Genomic DNA, 17,975 nt, shown 5'->3' on the forward strand with positions numbered 1-17,975 from the left:
ATTTCAGCAGAAGTTCAGAGAAACAGAGTTTTATTGTCAAGAGAAAGACTACACGTTTCTCCAAACTTCATTCTTTCTATTCTGAAACCTTCCTTCTTGCGGTACCAGAATTCTCTTTGTAAGATATCAACTTGGTCTTGGAGCTCCCCTAACCTATAGAACAAAATCTGAATGCTGACTTCCCATGTCAGTCCCTCCATGGTAACCCCAGTGCAGTCTCCCTTCCCTGGACTTCTGTTATTAGCCTGCCACACAAGGTCACTTATGGCTGTAATTATTCTATGCTCCTGTTTTCTCTTTTCCCCACCCAATTAGCCTCCAAGTTTCTGAACACACGCACATGCACACACACACACACATACACACAGCTATTCTTGCTATGCAAATTTCACATGATAGGATTCAAGTTCTAGAATGAGAAGACATCTTTTCTCAGAAGCATAATCGAAGGCTAAAACAATTGTGTGCCCTTTAGAGAATTAACAAACTTTGTCCAGAGGTTTTCCCCTCTATGGAATGATTTTACTTGATTTGTTTCTTCACTTGGATGGTCAAAAATTTAGACTAAAATGTATCCCTCCACATAGACTAATAAATAGATATATGAAAAATCTCTAATTGTGCAGTGAAATTTCAGTGAACTGTATTGGAAATATTAGAAATAAAATCATTCCAATGGGTTTCCTTGACAGGTGATGGTAGGTAATATATGGCGGTGACTCCTATCATTCTCCATGGAATGGAAAACAGTGTTTATACAGCGTCGTGGGGCAAGCGGGGGAGGCTGCTCTGGGAGGAAGCAGTTGCCTGTGTCACCTGAATGTTATGGGGACACCTTGTATTTCATTCACGGCTCTTGGATTTGGAAAGCATGCAAAATGAAACACACCTTCAAATTTATCTGAGATAACTTTTTAACTGACAGTAACAACAAAAACTGGAAAATGCTGCAGCCGAATCTTCTCTCTCTTTTCATTTTTGCTTTCAACCTCAGTGATGTTCAAGGTCACAAACAGTCTTCCATACTCCGTCAGGAGCGTGAATGCCCCTGTATGCCCAGTGATTGAAATAGCTTTCTGTTCCCTTCCTCTATCACTTCCCTTAGGAAGAAAAATTTTAATCCATCCCCCCATTCATCCATCTTCTCACATCTGTGGAACTCAGATTTGCCTTACGATATAATCTCTGGGGGTTAATGACCTGATGAAGCCCCGGCATGCTGAGCTCAGCAAAAGGAAAATCTTAGCCAGAGCCGAGTGTGATTTAATGATAAATACATACAGCAAGTTGCTCAGAGAACTGCCCATGCACAAAGGATCTTCTCCTAACTATTTTAGATATTGTCTTTAGAAAATAAATATGCTACGCTTGGGGGTTTTCAGGCAAACCATTTTTGTCAGATACTTCTCAGCTACCATCAAGTGAACGAAGACATTTTCCTATTCCAGTAATTTAGACATCAGCATTTTTTTTGGCCCAAGCTAAAATAAGCCACCTAAACATAGGATAAGAGCAGATACCAAAATGATATGGGCCTATGTTTTATTTATTAATGCCTGGAATGGAGATGTCATTGCCTTCTCCCATGAGTTCCCTTTCCTTACCCCAGGCACCTCGCACTGGAGGATTAAACAGCAGAAGAGGCTATCCTTTAGGGACATGTATGGAGGAAAAGTATTTCAAATGGCTTTCAGGAGCTAGCTAAATATGTCTAATTGGGGGATAGGAGACAAGGAAGGGATTTTAATTTGGACACGTGCCAATTCCATCTGAAAAATTTAAGAACAGCCAACGTTGCTACAGGCACTCATTTACTTAGTTCCAGAAGTAAATTAATGGAACAGAATTGGAAGCTGCAGGTGGGATGAATTAATGTCTTGCAGGGTTATTGGTAATGCCTAAAATGCTTTGTAAACTAAAAGTACTCCATAAAGATGTCATTATAAGTACCTCTATCATTGAGAGCAGCAAGATTAATAATGATGAAGCAAATTAAGGAAGCAAAGTTGGATTTTATTTTCTTTGGTTTTCACACAAAGGAGAATGTCAAATTAGTAAGTGTTATATGGTAGAACCAGACAATAAATCCCATCAGAGAGACAGGTGGATCATTGGGTTACCAGAGTTCCAAGGACACCTAGTTATACATCATTTGTAAAGCCTCTCTCCCTTGCTTTGAGTGTTTCTCTTTGTTTTATAAGGGCCAGAACTCGGAAGTTACGTATATGATCATGCTGTCCATATGTTTGTGGTTTGACTCTGACTTGTTAAATAGTTCAGGCCCCAACGTAGTTCCCATCAAGGTATTTTTGATGTGATGTTCGAATACCATATGTTTTCTTGACTTCAAGAACCGTTGACAGCTCACATCTACAGAATCCCACATCCTCAGTACTCCTCATGTTTTACATACTTTACGCACTTTTACTCATTGAATCTTTGCAACAGCCTTGTGAGATAGGTACCGTTAGTGTTCTTGCTGTACAGGTTTAAAAAGCCTAGGCTTACAGTCATGGACTAACTTGCCCAGAAATTCTATCCCACATCCATCAGAAAGTCCATGCACTCACCATGAGGGAAAAACTGTTCTCTGTATGGGTTCAGTGACCCATGCCCAACAGAGCAGTGACCCAACAGAGAATTTTCAGTGATGAGAAACAGACAATAATGCATTAATGTGGCCTCTTGTGTCCTCGGTTTTTCTCCCCGTTCCTACCATCGCCTCTCCCCTCGTCTTCCATTTTGGCCTCATTTCAATTCTTCCCTTGACTTTTTTCTCCCAAAGGCAAATATGCCATGCGAGACCTCGTCCACAGGCTTCCAGGTGGGAACAACAGCAACAACACAGCGAGCAAGGCCATGTCAGATGACACGGTGACAGCCGTCTGCTGCACCCTGCACGAAGTGATCACCAAGAACATGGAGAACGCCAAGGCCTTACGGGATGCGGGCGGCATCGAGAAGTTGGTTGGCATCTCCAAAAGCAAAGGAGATAAGTAAGTCGGACGGTGACTTCATTTCACTGTGGAATGGGTATTGGTAGAATTGGTTCTAAGTATACGCAGCATCCATTGGTTACGGGTAACATTGTTGAATGTCTTTGGATATTCAAGAGGAGGGAAATAGCAAATGGTCTCCAGGCTTCCCACCCACGGTGAAAGCTGATTTTAACTGGTAGTCTTGGTGACTGCCATGATACTGGAGAGATACATTTGACAATCCAGCATGCATACACTAGAAAAGACAACCCACTTAACCTGAGTATGTGAAAGTGTTTTGTGGTTGCTGTTCCTTTGTGGTTGCAGGCCCGGGTGTTCATGATGGATCCACATCCTTGTGCCCTTTCCCTCGTCAGCTGTACGGAGCAAGCCATGCAAGGAGGGTGAGGGAGCACACAGTGGGGAGCCCAAGAACTCATTGCTGACCTGCCATCCTTCCATGCTAGCCATGCGTTTGAGGCAAATAGTTTAGTTTAACAATTCACTGTGCCTGTCCTTTCCAGTCTAAAACTGAGGAAGGGGCTGCCCTAATATCCAAGAAGTGATAATCAAGTCTTAAAGCATGAATAGAAATTTTGCAGAGGGGATGGTGGTAAGGAAGGACTTCTACACTAGTGGAATAAAGAAAGATAAGGCTCTGTGTCTGACGAGCTGCACTTCCAGGAAATGGAAACGTCCCCCATTTGATTTAAGAATCAATGGTATCTTGCTGCATGCAACCAAAACATATCTTCAGAAGCCAGGGTGTCAGTCTATCAGCAAGCTGTCAATGTTGCAGAAACGTTCACAAACCTTAATTAAATTTTGCCTCCTAGAAATCCCTCAATGTAATCAATGAGATTAAGAGGGTAACCCTTTTGTTACCCAAGGTCTACTTCTTGACTTTCCACTCCCTGCCTCCCCCCATTTCTTCACAACTAAACGCTAAATAATTTTTCTTCCATTATTAAGGGCTGTAAAGGATGTACTTTGAGACTATTTGGAAATTCTCTCTCATTATTTCATTTGATTCAGGATATTACCATTGTATAATAAAAGAAGTCTCTGGTTTCTGGTTAAGAGCTTCAAATAGGTTCAGTCAACAACTTAGTATTAGGATTCGAATACTTTTTTATATCAAGTAGAGAAGCCCCACTGGACTCATGCAGTAATGGTGCCATATAGATAGTTGGCTTGAATTGTATGTTATTATATTGTACTTAAAATAGATTGCTATTCTACATAAACACGAAACCACATGGTTTTCTTCTTCATAGAGCTTCTGTAGAACTTTGGAATCTCTAATTGAAATGCTTACCCGTTTTGAACATTAAGAGCTTAATATGTCAATGCTTTTTTAAGCAAACGCACACACACACATGCACACACACACACACACACACACACACACACACACACTAAAACCATAGTCCACAAAACATTCTGACCTATTTGTGCATATTCATGAGATGTTCAAAGATTTTTTTTTTCTCTGAAATGTAAGAATAGAGAGTTTGAGGGTGGTCTGGCGTGTGTTAATTTCTTCCAGTTGTGTGAACATCCTTCCTGTAGCATACATCACTGAATGGACCTTAAAGAGAAGAGGTGTTTTTATCAGTCCTATGGTCAAAGAAAATTACTTGGTGAAACTAACCTAAAAATCACTTCAGGAAACCATCCATGAAAGAGTGTGTATCCACAATGCCAATCCAGAAAATGGTCCTGATAGGTCTTGTCCAATCTTGATTATTGTTAATGGGAAGTTTCTTTCACTATAGATGATCTCATAACTGTCCTTTGACTTGACTGAAAATTTCTTTTAAGAAAGTCATGTGTTTCATTTCATTAGCCCTTGCCCTTTTTCTCCAAAGTTAATAGTCGTGATTTACACACGAGTTGAATAAGCAGTACTGAACTGGGTTGAGTCAGGCATCTTCCCTACTTTCCTGCTTATCTCAGCCGTCCTTCCATGTGATTTACCTCTTTTTTATATAATGACTAATTTGGGGATCAAAACAAGGTTTTTATAACTGCAGATAGCCTCATCTCCCACCTACACTTGAATTTGGTTACTGCTTTTCACCGCCCTTAAAAGGAATCCAGAAGAACTGTTCTGAATCTTAACACTAAACTCACCACTTATCACTCGATTCTGTTATGACATTAGGCGCTGAGATTCCCAAGGCCTTCGACAAGTTTTAACAAAATAGAAATTCTTTATTGAAAGGAGAGTTTTTAAAATTGGGGATTAATCATTGAAAAATGGAGGGAGAGCAGTTTGCTCTGGTTAATTTGTACAGATCTGCCCTCCCTAAAATGTCCTTAAAAATTATTAACAGAAATAAGTTTAATTCAAAACTGATTTGTAAATTCCAGACAGCATAAGGCACAGGTGGAAAAACATGCCTCTCTACGACTCTGTATTTATGTGTTTTATTTCTAAATATACAGAAATTTAAAGTATGCCATGCTGTTAATGAGTCGGACTGGTGAGTTGCCAGTCATAGTCTGTTTGAACTGTACAACTCATTGTGTTTTGCTAATACAACCACCAACACTGGGGTTCTGGGGTCCTGCGTCTTTGAGTAGCTGTGCTCAACACCCACGATGAATTGCACCAACGGTGCAGTCACCCCTCATTTGACAACGTTGGTGAAGATCAGGTGTGGTATAATCATCAATGACTCTTATAGGAATCTTATACTTACTATTTTCAAGTCTGGATAACTTAAATTATTCTTTTCACGTCATTTTAAACACCCATTATGGACATCCTGTCACATCTATCTCTTTCAAAAGTACATTTGGTTTTTTTTTCTAAATTTAACAATTATATAGGAAATAGGGTTGACTGTGTCACTGCATTTTGTCATGAGACAGAAAAGCCATTAACAGTCTCAACCGTTACTTGTCAGTAAGGAACTGTGTATTGCGGCTTAGTTTATAATCACTTGTCACATTAGAAACACTCAATTGTTCAGTCCTTCAATCAATAGTTATAGTCTTTCAAGTAGAAGTTGCTATGGTATCAGTCTAGTGATGGGTCAAAATTAAAGTATAAAAAAAAAAAAGCAATGTGTCTTTGACCTTCGCATGTTATGACCCTGTGATGTGTTGGCATTTTAATTGAAAGGTTAAAACCTGCTATTCATTACACATTTGTAGTCTTTTTCTATTTTGTACCCAAGCAAGAAGGAGAAACAAAAAAATTACAGTTTCTGAAGAATTTTTGCATGCTGTGTCTCGACTACCTTACCACTATCTGAATATTAATGCATGTTCCTCAAGAGTTGCTTAACTGTTGTCATGGACAAATATCTAGCTAACAATGATAAAATACAGCAACACATAACATTTAACCTTTGATTGATTATATATATATATATATATATATATATATATATATAACCTGAATTGATTGTATAAGGTTAACACACACCTGTACCTGTATCCATGAAAAGCTCTAAATTCTCTGTCTTTAAATCAAAGGAACCTAATATTACATGTAGCACATGACACTAACAAAAAATCTGAAATCATTTAGCAACCATGCATTTAGTAAAGGAAAATATGTGTGTTACGTATATACATTTCATCTTTCATAGTGAAAAAAATTGAATTTATGAGAACTCTACTTTTTTTCTTTTGAAAACGCATGATATAACTAGTGTTTTCAAACACAGCCAAAATTGTATTTCATCTCCATGATAAAAATAGTAAGCATGACTGTTACTGTCACCAGTAAGCAAGTGGATGAAGGAACCTTCAACTTACTTGGTCTAAATCGCAAACTTGAAGACCCAGGAAAATAGCAGACATTTAATTGACCATGTATTAACATCCCATAATTCCATCACAAAATGCATGTCCTCACAACCTCCACTTACTCCGGCTCTCCTATCCAACCTCAACCTCATCCCATCTAACCATCTGCTCACTTTCTATTTATTTCAAAAGCCATTTTATTTCAAAGGCATTTTTGGTCCCAACTCAGATTTTCTCTTCTGGGAATCTTTGGGCCACTGCCCCACTGGTCAGCTTCAGGTGGGTTCACCTCGGAGTCCTCATGAATGGTTATGTCCTGCCCGACTCCAGGAGTCACCATACACATAGACCAGGGGTCAGCAATCTACAGGCCAGGGGCCACATCCCACCTGCTTTTGCACTGCCTGCTTTTGTAAATAACATTTTATTGGAACGCAGCCACATCCACTCGCTGATGTATTATTTATGACTCCTCTAGCGGTACAGTCACAGGGCTCAGTAGCTGTGATCGAGACCATATGGCCCTCCGAGTGGCGTATATTTATTATGTGACCCTTTATAGAAAAATGTGCCAGCCCCTGAGACAGGCCACAGTGGCACTAACAGCCACTAGAGGGTGCAGCTGTTTATGGAATTGGCCATTAGAATAAGGAATCTACAGGTAATTAATTAATAGCTTCCGCCACCACCAGCCAAAATAACTTCCAAGAATGTGATCACATTAAAGCAACACAGATTTATTGACCTCGTGTCTGTTTGGAGACACAGGTTGGCACCGACCCAAAAGTCGAAAAATTTAGCTGTTGTGTGTTTCATAACGATTTTAAAGCCATGACTCAAAAAAAAAAAAAAAAAAAAATGGTCCGCAGGATGGAACTTTAATTGTACACAGGGCTTTACTTCTAGATGCTTATGCCTTCCTGTATATGCATGTGAGAGAGCACGCACACACATCTTCCTTCGCTGCCGGTCCCTTGTGCGTGGTACCATCGGCAAATGGAGAGCAGCTCCCTGTAATCACGTAGGCATGCGGAACCAACACTATACATGCTCTCAAGCTTCAGCTGAGAAAATGAAAATATTTTTTTTCTTCTTGCTGCTACACAGATATTACACAACACTGCCGTTAAAACTCCCAAATCTGGCCCTTCCCGATCGGTGTGTTTCTCTTCTTTCTTTTCCACTTTATAGTCAAACACTAAATTTGCATTCGGACTCAAGGCTCTGCTCTTCCTTTTGCATCTTGAAAATTCTTTGCCAGACTGTGTTCCTATCTCTTGCCCTCATGGGTGTGCCGACGAGAGAAAGGTTGGAGACTGGTAGACCATCCCTTGCACTCCCAGGGGTGGGAGGGAAAGAGCCGGGAGGCCATACGGACGTGGTTTTCTTCTGTAAATGCTGGATCCTGATGAGTCAGTGTCAGTCTGAAACCCAGCTGACCCACTTTTACCATCTTACATGTCTTCTCTCTATCAGACACTCTCCAAAAGTGGTCAAGGCCGCATCTCAGGTCCTAAACAGCATGTGGCAGTACCGAGATCTGAGGAGTCTCTACAAAAAGGTAAGATTTGCTTTACCTTCTTGGTCCCTGGTTCACACAGACCCTGAGCCCAAAGACAAAATATCTGGTCACAACCACGTACATTATAGATATGGAAAGTGCTTGTTCAACAGTCCGAGTGGCGGAAACACAACTAAAAAGCAGGACGGTCAATGAGGAAGCAGGAGAGAAGGGTCAGCAAGTGTCCCCGAATATACACTAAGATCCAAGAACCTTCTGGATTAGACAGACCCATATGCATAGGGTCTTACCCTAGATTGTCTCACGGAAATGAAAGTAACTGTTCCCGAGCTTCCATATTGTACAATAGACTAAAAATTAAAGAACTGAACGATTTTGCCAAAAAAAAAAAAGAAAGAAAGAAAAAAGAAAAAACGGGCATCAACAATAATGGTGGAGAGAAGACAGAAAAAAAAAATGTAAAAAGCAATTCAGGAAGCCAAGAAGTGTCACAGCCCAAGAGCAACGAGGAGAAGACCCTACAGCCTGCCCTGTGTGCCTCACCCAACCGTCCCTGAGTTACCGCCCAGCAGGAAAGGCCTGATGTTCCTAATGACAGCTGCACATCAGGAGACAGAGGCTAGGCATTTGTCCCGCACACTCTCAGGAGGCAGGAGGGAGTTTGTATCATACATGTCCCAAGGGTGTTCATCCCCAAAATGGTTTCAAGTGTAAAATCATAAGGGAAAAATGTCACATCTAGAAATTTTGCTCTGTATGTCATTTCCAAGTGATGGTAAATAAAGGGTGTATAACTTTTCCTTTTAGGGTTAGAAGGGGAGAATTTTTTAACAGTGTGTCTCAGAAGTTGTTTCTGTTGTTCTTGGACCAGCAAATGTGGATAGCTTAAAGGATTGATGATCCCATGATAGATTTGAGTGGATGGACAGGGGAAGAGACCATCGTTAATCCGCAGGGAGAATAGTGTAGGCATCGATCTCTGTAGGGATTCAGAAAGCTTAAACAGGACTGGGGTGGGGGGCATGGGCTTCCTCAACAACTGCTGAGAGTACCTCCTTACACCCTCTGGCCACCGGCATGAGAAGAAGGAGGAGCCAACGTCACTGCTGCCTTCATCCCCTAGCCTGCCATTCTTGGGTTGGGAATGTGGGGCTGCGGCAAGAGGTCACATCACAGAGAGCAAGACCCATCTTGCCAGCAGGAAATTTTTCTAAGCCAGTGGGAAAAGAGTAAATATTTAATAACTGGTTCTGCTAAGTTGGAGCCTGTGTGTAGATTTACCCCAAGGTCTTTCTATCTCCCTTATGCTCTCATTACTTTGCACTTCGAGTTTACAAAGTTTAGCCTATATATTTCTCTTTCAAGATTTTCCTATTCGCTAAGAGCAAGTGTGTTTAAGTTGAAACCGAGATGGCAAAACGCAGTGTTAGGGGAGTGTTGTAGATTAATTATATTCTTTTCTAAATATTTGGCACGTTAGCGTAAGCCCTTCTCTCAAATGTTTTCGGTTACGTTTTGTTTTGCTTGAAATTCACATCCCAGAATCCCTACTTCGTTCCTTCCTGGACTCCTCCAGGAGCCAACTGAATTCTCTCCCAGGGCAGGATCCTTCAGCTGAACAGGCAGCTTGGCATGAAGAACACGCTATCAATTAGAAGGGAGCTGGTCGTTCTGAATCGGTGGCTCCGGAAGCTCGATGAAATATTACTGCCTCAAATAAACTCCACTTTCCCTTGGATCCTGAACATTTGTTTGCTGAAATACACCTTCCCCTACTTATGTGCATCGAAGGGGAACTGCTTTTAGAGACTCTACAAGTTATTTGTTGAATACTAGTATAAGTTTGCCATCTTAGTTTCTTTCTGTGTCGGTAGTACAGTCCAGAAAGTGTAATTGTCTTTTAATTTTCATGAAGGAGAAAAATGTGTTGACAGGAATTTAATGGAGCTAAAAATCAAGAGCTAAAGATGATTTAAAATGTGTTTCGCGTGAGGACATTCAAGGAGGATGAGCTGGAGAAACGGATGCCAATGTTTTCAGTTGACCCGTGGTGATGTTTTCAGTTGACCCATGATTTAAAAAGGTGGAGAAAGAGCCGTTCTTAATAATTTCCAAATTATGCGGTTGTGAAATGAAATGAGGACCTTTATGCTCAATATCATAATAGCAGAGCTCACCGTTCACAAAAGCTTTTCTTTTTGAAAACTCCTTTGGTGAGAAGACCAGATTCATTCATGCTTGTGAATTGTTTTTAATCAGTGGGGAAATAGATTTCCTTTTTGTTCTTCCTTGACAATTTGCATATCATTGAAAAAAATGTCTGATCCGTATCTTTTAATTCTCCACGCTTCAAATCTGTTTATTAAACATCTATCATAGGCTTAAAGGAAGAAGAGTTTCAGAGAAAACATAAGACATGGGAAGTAGCTAATGTGGGTAAAAATGAAATATGGAATGGGGCACCTGGGTGGCTCAGTCGGTTGAGCGTCCGACTTCGGCTCAGGTCACGATCTCACGGCTTGTGAGTTCGAGCCCCGCATCGGGCTCTGTGCTGACAGCTCAGAGCCTGGAGCCTGCTTCGGATTCTGTGTCTCCCTCTCTCTCTGCCCCTCCCCGGCTCATGCTCTATCTCTGTCTCTCAAAAGTAAATAAACATTAAAAAAATTTTTTAATGAAATATGGAATAATTACTAGTAACTTCAATAGTTTCAGAGATATGTACTACAAATTTACTGGATGAACTAGGGCTAAGAAAAGTACAGAGCAAAATCTTGACGAATTCATGGAGTTTGCATAAATTAGGAGGTAAGACATAGAGGCATTATGCGTAAGAGGAAAACATGAGTAGAAAGAGAGAAATGGAAATGGAAATGGCATATCTATCAGACAGAATTAAAGGTCCATCTGTCACTGGCTAATTTCCTCCCAGGGCTCAGACGCAGAAGCCAGGGTCTCATTTCATTAGCTCAATGACTTTATTTTACATAGAGAGACACATTTAATACATCAGAATATTCTTCTGGCTGGGTGTGTTGACCAATACAAAATTATGTTTGGTCCCTGACACATTGTGAGCCAAAACATATTTGTATTATCTGAACCTTCAACTTTAGTGAGGCCTGGACTTTTTTTCCCTAAAGGAAAATCAACAATTGCAGAAGAATTTTATCGCATGCCTCATACACCATCTTTTTTCTTTTTTTTTTTTTTTAACCAGTCCTTAAGTTTGGATAACCACAAACAGAACTTTAAAACTTCTTTATCCGCTGTATCATCACAGAGGCTGTTTGGTATTGGAAAAGAAGATGAACCCTTGATATAGGCATGAAGGACAAACTGGAGGTCAATGATTCTGGACTTCTTCAAACCTCAGTACTTTAGGAAATTGAGGTCACTGACATAATGGGGTGCTTATGTTTGACCCTGGTAAGGACCATCGGGACAGCTGGTTTTAGAAGAAAGGAGACAAAATTGGGGTGGTGGGGAGACATAGAGTTATACGATTACAGAAATCATTGTTTACAGACCCTTATATAATGCCTTAATGGTCTGTACGGCATCTCCCAGACCTAGTTATACCGGTTGGGATGCAGGCTATGCTGTTCTAACAGAAAGACTTAAAAGTGTTCAGAAGCTCACCTAAACAGGTATCTACTTCTCACTCATGGAACCGTAGGCAGGTGGCCCAGGGCCAGCAGGTGATTCCAGGAGCCATCTTGTTGCTGTACTTTGCCTTGTTGTCCTTGCCTTTGTAGGCAAAGTTCCCTAGCTCGGCCGTCTCTCATTCCAACACACAGGAAGAGAGAGAGGGGAAGTGAGGACCAGTGAGGTCCTTGTAAGCAAGGATACAAAAAGTGCTGAACTCCTGCTCACATCCCCGCACCAAGAACTCAGTCACATGGCCGCACCCAGCTACGAGGCAGGATGGGAAAAGTGAGCAGCCGTGATCCTCGCTAAACTTAATGGCAGGAGGAAGGTGGTTATTTTACTAGAAGAAGAAAGGCAGTAAAAGCTCCAGTAGTCATTTCCCTGTGTTCAAATACATTTAATATCAATTGCATTCACTGTCTAATGAGGCATATTATTCCATTTTAGGGTAGCTGTGGTTATTCAGAACTTCTTACTTGCATTAAGTAAGAATCTCTTGATCAGCAACTTCTGCCCTCCAGTGCCATTCTGAAAAGTCTCATTTTTCTTCTCTACGATAGCCTTCCTGTTTTTGAAGCTAGTCATTCCATCTCCACGAGGTCGTGCCTTCCCAGGCCAGACATGCTCAGTTCTAATATATCAACATTTCCATGACCTTTGCATGACTCTCTCTTTTTTCTACATGCGTGCAAGTTTGTCAGGATCCTTCTGTAAGGGGACACCCCCAAATGAGAATATTCCTCCAAATTTAGTTAAAACGGAAGAAAGAGAGTGAGACTGGGCTTCCCTGGTGCTGGCACTCACCTGCCCATAAGGTTCAAGAGCAAGTGAGTGCCGGGGAGGCTCATCCTTCTACCTGGTGAAGTACAAAGAGCACAAGGCTTAGAATCACATGGCCAGAGATCCAAGGAGCGGCTTGCCCCTCACTAGCAGCGTGACGTGGCAAGCGCCTTGAGACCTCCCTGCCTATTAGGTAGGAATTGACTTTGGGCAGCCCTGTGGTGCCTTCCTGCAGACGGACAGCGCACAGACCTTCAGTTCACCAGGTCTCACTGTCAATGCTCACAGGTGTGCTGGTGTTGTCTTATAGCCTTTATCTGAAACTGGTCACCAGCCATTACTAACGCGGAGTCTCCAGAGAAGTGAATAACCTCTTAAAATGGTCTGTGGCAATTCTACCTGGTGGAATGCTCTCTCTAGGCATCCGGACGTGTCCTCAGGGCCCTACAGGTTTGGGAGGCCTGGGCCTCCTTGATACTTGCCTTCTGCTTTGTGTTCCAGTCTGGCGTCAAAAGACCCATCACATCCTTTGATGGAGACAGCGGACATCTCTCTGTCAGTCCCACCCCGCCCCTTGGTTTTCTCAACCGTGCAGTAAACACAGATACGCATGCCTGATAGGATCGCTGATTGTGCCCAATGGGACGGTAATCATCAAAGAGCTTTGTAAACTGGAAAGTCACAAGCCCATGGGAGTTCTAAAATTGTTCATTGTTCATGCCATTTGGCTGACAAATGCTCTCTGCCATTCTGTTCACAGGCAGCTGGATGTTTGGATCCAAGGGTTTCTTTTGGCCATCACCATCATCAGCATGATCGTTATTGGCTTCTACATTTTCATAGCTCTCTTCCTCCTTGGTTTCCCTACCCTCTCTCCTCCTGGCCCCTAGATGCCTCTCTGGTGCCCCAGCTTGCACTCTAAGCGTATAAGTAAACCAGGTTACACAGGGCTTTACAGGGAGGCCATTAATGACATCGTAAGTTGCCATGGTTTTAGAAGGGAAGTGAAGGCTGTTATTTTATTTAGTGCCAACCCGTGTGTGTGCAGGTCACGTGCACTGAAGACTAACATTAGATAGAGCATGGTGGAATCTAGAACGGCAAAAAGAAGACATGAGTTCACGCCCTGACTTAGGAAATAGCATGCCACGTTTCCCTGATAAGGGGCCCTGCTGTGATCCTGTGTGTTTTTCAGTCTGAAAATGATGTCGTAAAACAGCATCACTCACAGAAATATTCTTCTGGTGACTCCTATGACATCACTGTCCCCTAAGTCACCTCAAGTTGTCTGATTGCTGCTTCTTCATCATTCTTGGGCTCATCTTCTTGTTCATGCTTGAATGTGATGTCCCCCGGGTGTGTGTCTAGATCTTTCTTTTTTTTTTAATTTATTTGAAACAAATTTTTTCAGTGTTTATTTATTTATTCAGAGCATGAGCAGGGGAGGGGCAGAGAGAGAGAGGGAGACACAGGATCCGAAGCGGGCTCCAGGCTCTAAGCCATCAGCACAGAGCCTGATGTGGGCCTTGAACTCATGAACAGCGAGATCATGGCCTGAGCCGAAGTCGGACACTTAACCACTGAGCCACCCAGGCACCCCTGTGTCTGGATCTTTCTTGTCTCATGCACAGCCTCTTCCTGGTCTCTGGACTCTTTCCTGGGCTTCAGTTACCGCCCACATGTAGGGCTCTTCCGAGTCTGTCTGTCTGTACATCTGGCCACCTGCCAGAAAACCTACTCAGATGCCTCAAACAAAACTGGATCTCAAACTGACCTACCCTCCTGGGTTTGACTCCTCGTCCTACATCCTCCCTCACCTAAGCCCATACCCAGGAACCATCGCTGGCTCTCTCCTCTCCTCACGTGTCTGCATCCATCCCACCAGAAAGCCCCACGCTTCTGCTTCCGTCTGCTTCTTCCTATGGTCATGACCGTGAGACAGCTGGCTTCTTTCTTCTGGATGATTGCCGTAGACCTGTCACTGGGTTCTCCACCCTCAGGCTGCCTCCTCTCCAGGCCATTCTCCAAAGGGCAAGCAGGGCAGACTTTCTAGAAAGCAACTTTGACTAAGTGACTCTTGGGAGCCATACCTTCCAGTGGCTCCCATTGCCTCAGGATGGAGTCCAAACATCTTAGTTCAGGCGTCGAGACCTTTTAGGAGCAGCCTCAGCCTAGCTCCCCAGCTCACCCCTGGCCTTCTGCCTACATGTAGCCACGAGCTATACTGAACTCCTGTGTCCCCAGGTCACTTTCCCTCCTTGTCTCCCCACCCTCCAAAGCCCTTCCACAGTCCATGCCCCACCACCCCACTTGCCCACCTAATCTTCTTCATTTGTCCTACATTTTCTATATCACCTACCCTGAAAATCATCCTTCTGACCTCTTCTCCAGGGCTGAATTAAGGCCATTCCTTATAATTTCAAATAACTGGAAGGTATTTCCATTTGAATGAATAAAAATTTTTTAATTCAAACTTCTAAGCATTATGAATAGTTTGAGCTTACAGCTAAAAAGGTTGCAGCAGAAGGTGCCATAATATTTAATATCTAAAAAGATTTTTTTGTACTTTTAAAAAAAATGTTTATTTATTTTGAGAGAGGGAAAGAGAGAAAGCACGAGTGGGGAAGGGGAGAGGGAGAGGGAGGAGGAGAATCCCAAGCAGGCTCCACACTGTCAGTGCAGAGCCCAGCACAGGGCTCAGTCGCACAAACCATGAGATCATGACCTGAGCTGAAACCAAGAGTTGGATGTTTAACCAACTGAGCCACCCAGGTGCCCCAGATTTATTTGTACTTTTATAGAAAACAATTTTCTTGCTTGGTTCAAATATTAATTGTGGGAGGATTTGCATGGTGAACTTATATCACAAGTCATTTCTTAATAGAAATGGCAATGAAACTTGCCTCTGACTCTAGTACAATTAAAATATCAACCCCTGGGGCGCCTGGGTGGCTCAGTTGATTAAGTGTCCGACTTCGGCTCAGGTCATGATCTCACGGTTCATGGGTTTGAGCCCCACATCGGGCTCTGTGCTGACAGCTCAGAGCCTGGAGCTTGCTTCGGATTCCGTGTCTCCTTCTCTCTCTCTCTGCCCCTCCTCGGCTCATGCTCTCTCTCTCTCTCTCTCTCTCTCTCTCTCTCTCTCTCTCTCAAAAATAAATAAACATTAAAAAAAATACCAACTCCTAAAGAGCAAAATCCTGAATTACATGCAAAATGAGCAAACACTGCGTGAAAGAGGCTGCACTACTATGTGCTAGAAAATCGGGAGGAAGAAAATGAATAAATCCAGTCTATCCCTCGGGCAAAAATAAAGCAGATGGCTCCACTTTTTTTAAACTGGAGGTTCTTAGTTTACTTGAACTACTTTGATTACTCTGTTCTCCAAACTTGTAGATTTCCCCTCTTGGCTGCCAGTGTCTGAAGGCTTTGTATGCAACCCTCGGCTTAATGACATGGAAAATTGGCATTTATCTCCTTCCTAGCCAGTACAGATCATTGTTTTATTGGTCTTCATGAGGCGTTAGGTCCAAGACCAATGTGCTGGATCTTCCTGAACACAAATTCAGTAACAGGATTGGGTTTTAAAATGTCCGTGGCCTGTTTTGCCTTAAAGTGTTCTGTACCCAGCAGTCACTGAAAATGTAGGCTTGCTTATCGCTGGGACTCAGATGTGAACTAGATTTAGCACATTGTTTTTAGGCTTTGGATCCAAATCTTTCTTCCATCATAGTTAAACGGTTCTACGTTAGTATTCAGTCAGTAAAGGTGCAAACGAGGTCATCACGCTCGCGCTCATGTTAGGGCAAAATGACCTCTTAATAAGGGATTCCAAGGAGCAAGCCTGAAAGTTTCACTGGCTGGTGGTGTTCCCCCCCTTCGTTGCGGTTGGCCCCTCGGCCAGGTTGCCGGCCAGGAGGTTCCCTGCCACCTGCCACGGCATCTGTCTTGCGCGGGACTCATTCCTAGATCTCCAGCTCAGCACCGCAGCTCTTTGTTATTTCTGTCTCTCTGTACCTCCAGGCCACGTGCTGGTCTCTGGGTCTCAGCGGCACTCAGCTGGTAAGGCCACTGTGCCCCACAAAGACGACCCCAGAGGGTTCCAAGAAAAGCTTCACTGGCAACCTGCAGTCACCCCAGGCCATCGTGTGATGCCAGGGGGACCCTCCTCGGGTGATCACTCAATGAGAAGTCATGGCCCTCCAGGCACAGTGGGCCCGCTCCGTCTTCTGAGGCACAGATATATCCTGAGATGGAGCAGACGTTGCAGGAAGGCTCAGGGCACCACAGCGAAAATGCCTCTGAGTATCGGGTGCAGAAAGAAAAGGATCAGGAATGAGGGAAATGTACCTCTGTTCTTGCATTGCTTTGCTTCTGCCTGGACTTCCTGCTTAGAAAACACGCTGGGCTCTTAAAACAGACTGTGGAAAGGGAGAGAACAGTCCCTATTGTCAAGGAGGGGGTCACAGTGTTTAGCTTATGATACTGAGCCTTATTAGTTTGCTCTAAGAAATTCAAAGGGCTCCAGAGAGAACAGCATCCACTCAACCTGTCCATGAGTGAATTAAAATCCCTGGTCCATAAACGCAGGAGTCAAATCAAAGCCAGATCAGGTGTCAGAATCGCCCTCGTGTTGACAATCATCTGGGTTAGAAACCAGACTGATTCTTTCCACTAATATTCACTGCCCAGTGTTCTCGCAGCTGTACTCCTATCGTGGCCCCCACCCAGAAACATCAGTTATCTTTCACAATGAGCTGGTGTCTCCCGGAATGCCAAATTGTTTGTGCTGGAAACCGAGTAAAGTCGTGTTTCTCTGGATAGAGATATTGTATTCATTCTTGCCGTCGGGATGAGAGAAGCAGAACATAAAACGAATCTTTAAATGTTCTTCCTTTTATTGTCGGGAAGATAGACTCTCAGGTTGTGCGCACCATTCAGCCAGTGACTAATGAGCTTAGGGAGGATTGGAGTCATGCCCTTCACGGCCCGTCTCACACAGGGCTCCCTTTTCTTACTGCTGCCGTGTTCATTTCATTGGCTCTTGCCATCACTGCACTCACAAAACAAGAAATCAATAAGTAATTATAGATGGGTGAGGGATGCCTGCAGATTTCCTCCAATGTCCAGAACATACAGGATGAGAGAGTGGACACAGCCCTTGTGTGGTTTTTCACTGCTTTGGGGAGGCCACAATGCACAGACGAGCCCATGGTCCCTCTGCCACAAACGGGAGTCATGGACTCGTCATCCTCACCTGCTAGACATTGAAAAAATCAGTA

The 17,975-nt window shown here is 43.0% G+C and overlaps 1 protein-coding gene across 2 annotated transcripts in view; it reads left to right on the top strand.

Moving 5' to 3' along the window:
- The window catches only part of CTNND2 (catenin delta 2), a 777,587-nt gene that overhangs the window by 725,872 nt on the left and 33,740 nt on the right, over nucleotides 1-17,975 (top strand). For both annotated transcript variants that reach the window (XM_047074403.1, XM_047074404.1), the window contains 2 exons: nucleotides 2,786-2,996; nucleotides 8,220-8,304. In XM_047074403.1, the coding sequence (XP_046930359.1) occupies nucleotides 2,786-2,996; nucleotides 8,220-8,304 (296 nt within the window). The remainder of the gene's footprint in view (nucleotides 1-2,785; nucleotides 2,997-8,219; nucleotides 8,305-17,975) is intronic.

Source organism: Lynx rufus, unplaced genomic scaffold (assembly GCF_022079265.1).
Source record: "Lynx rufus isolate CCGP_SWC_20201006 ecotype Redwood Valley unplaced genomic scaffold, mLynRuf1.p SCAF_1, whole genome shotgun sequence".
Taxonomy (NCBI): Eukaryota; Metazoa; Chordata; class Mammalia; order Carnivora; family Felidae; genus Lynx; species Lynx rufus.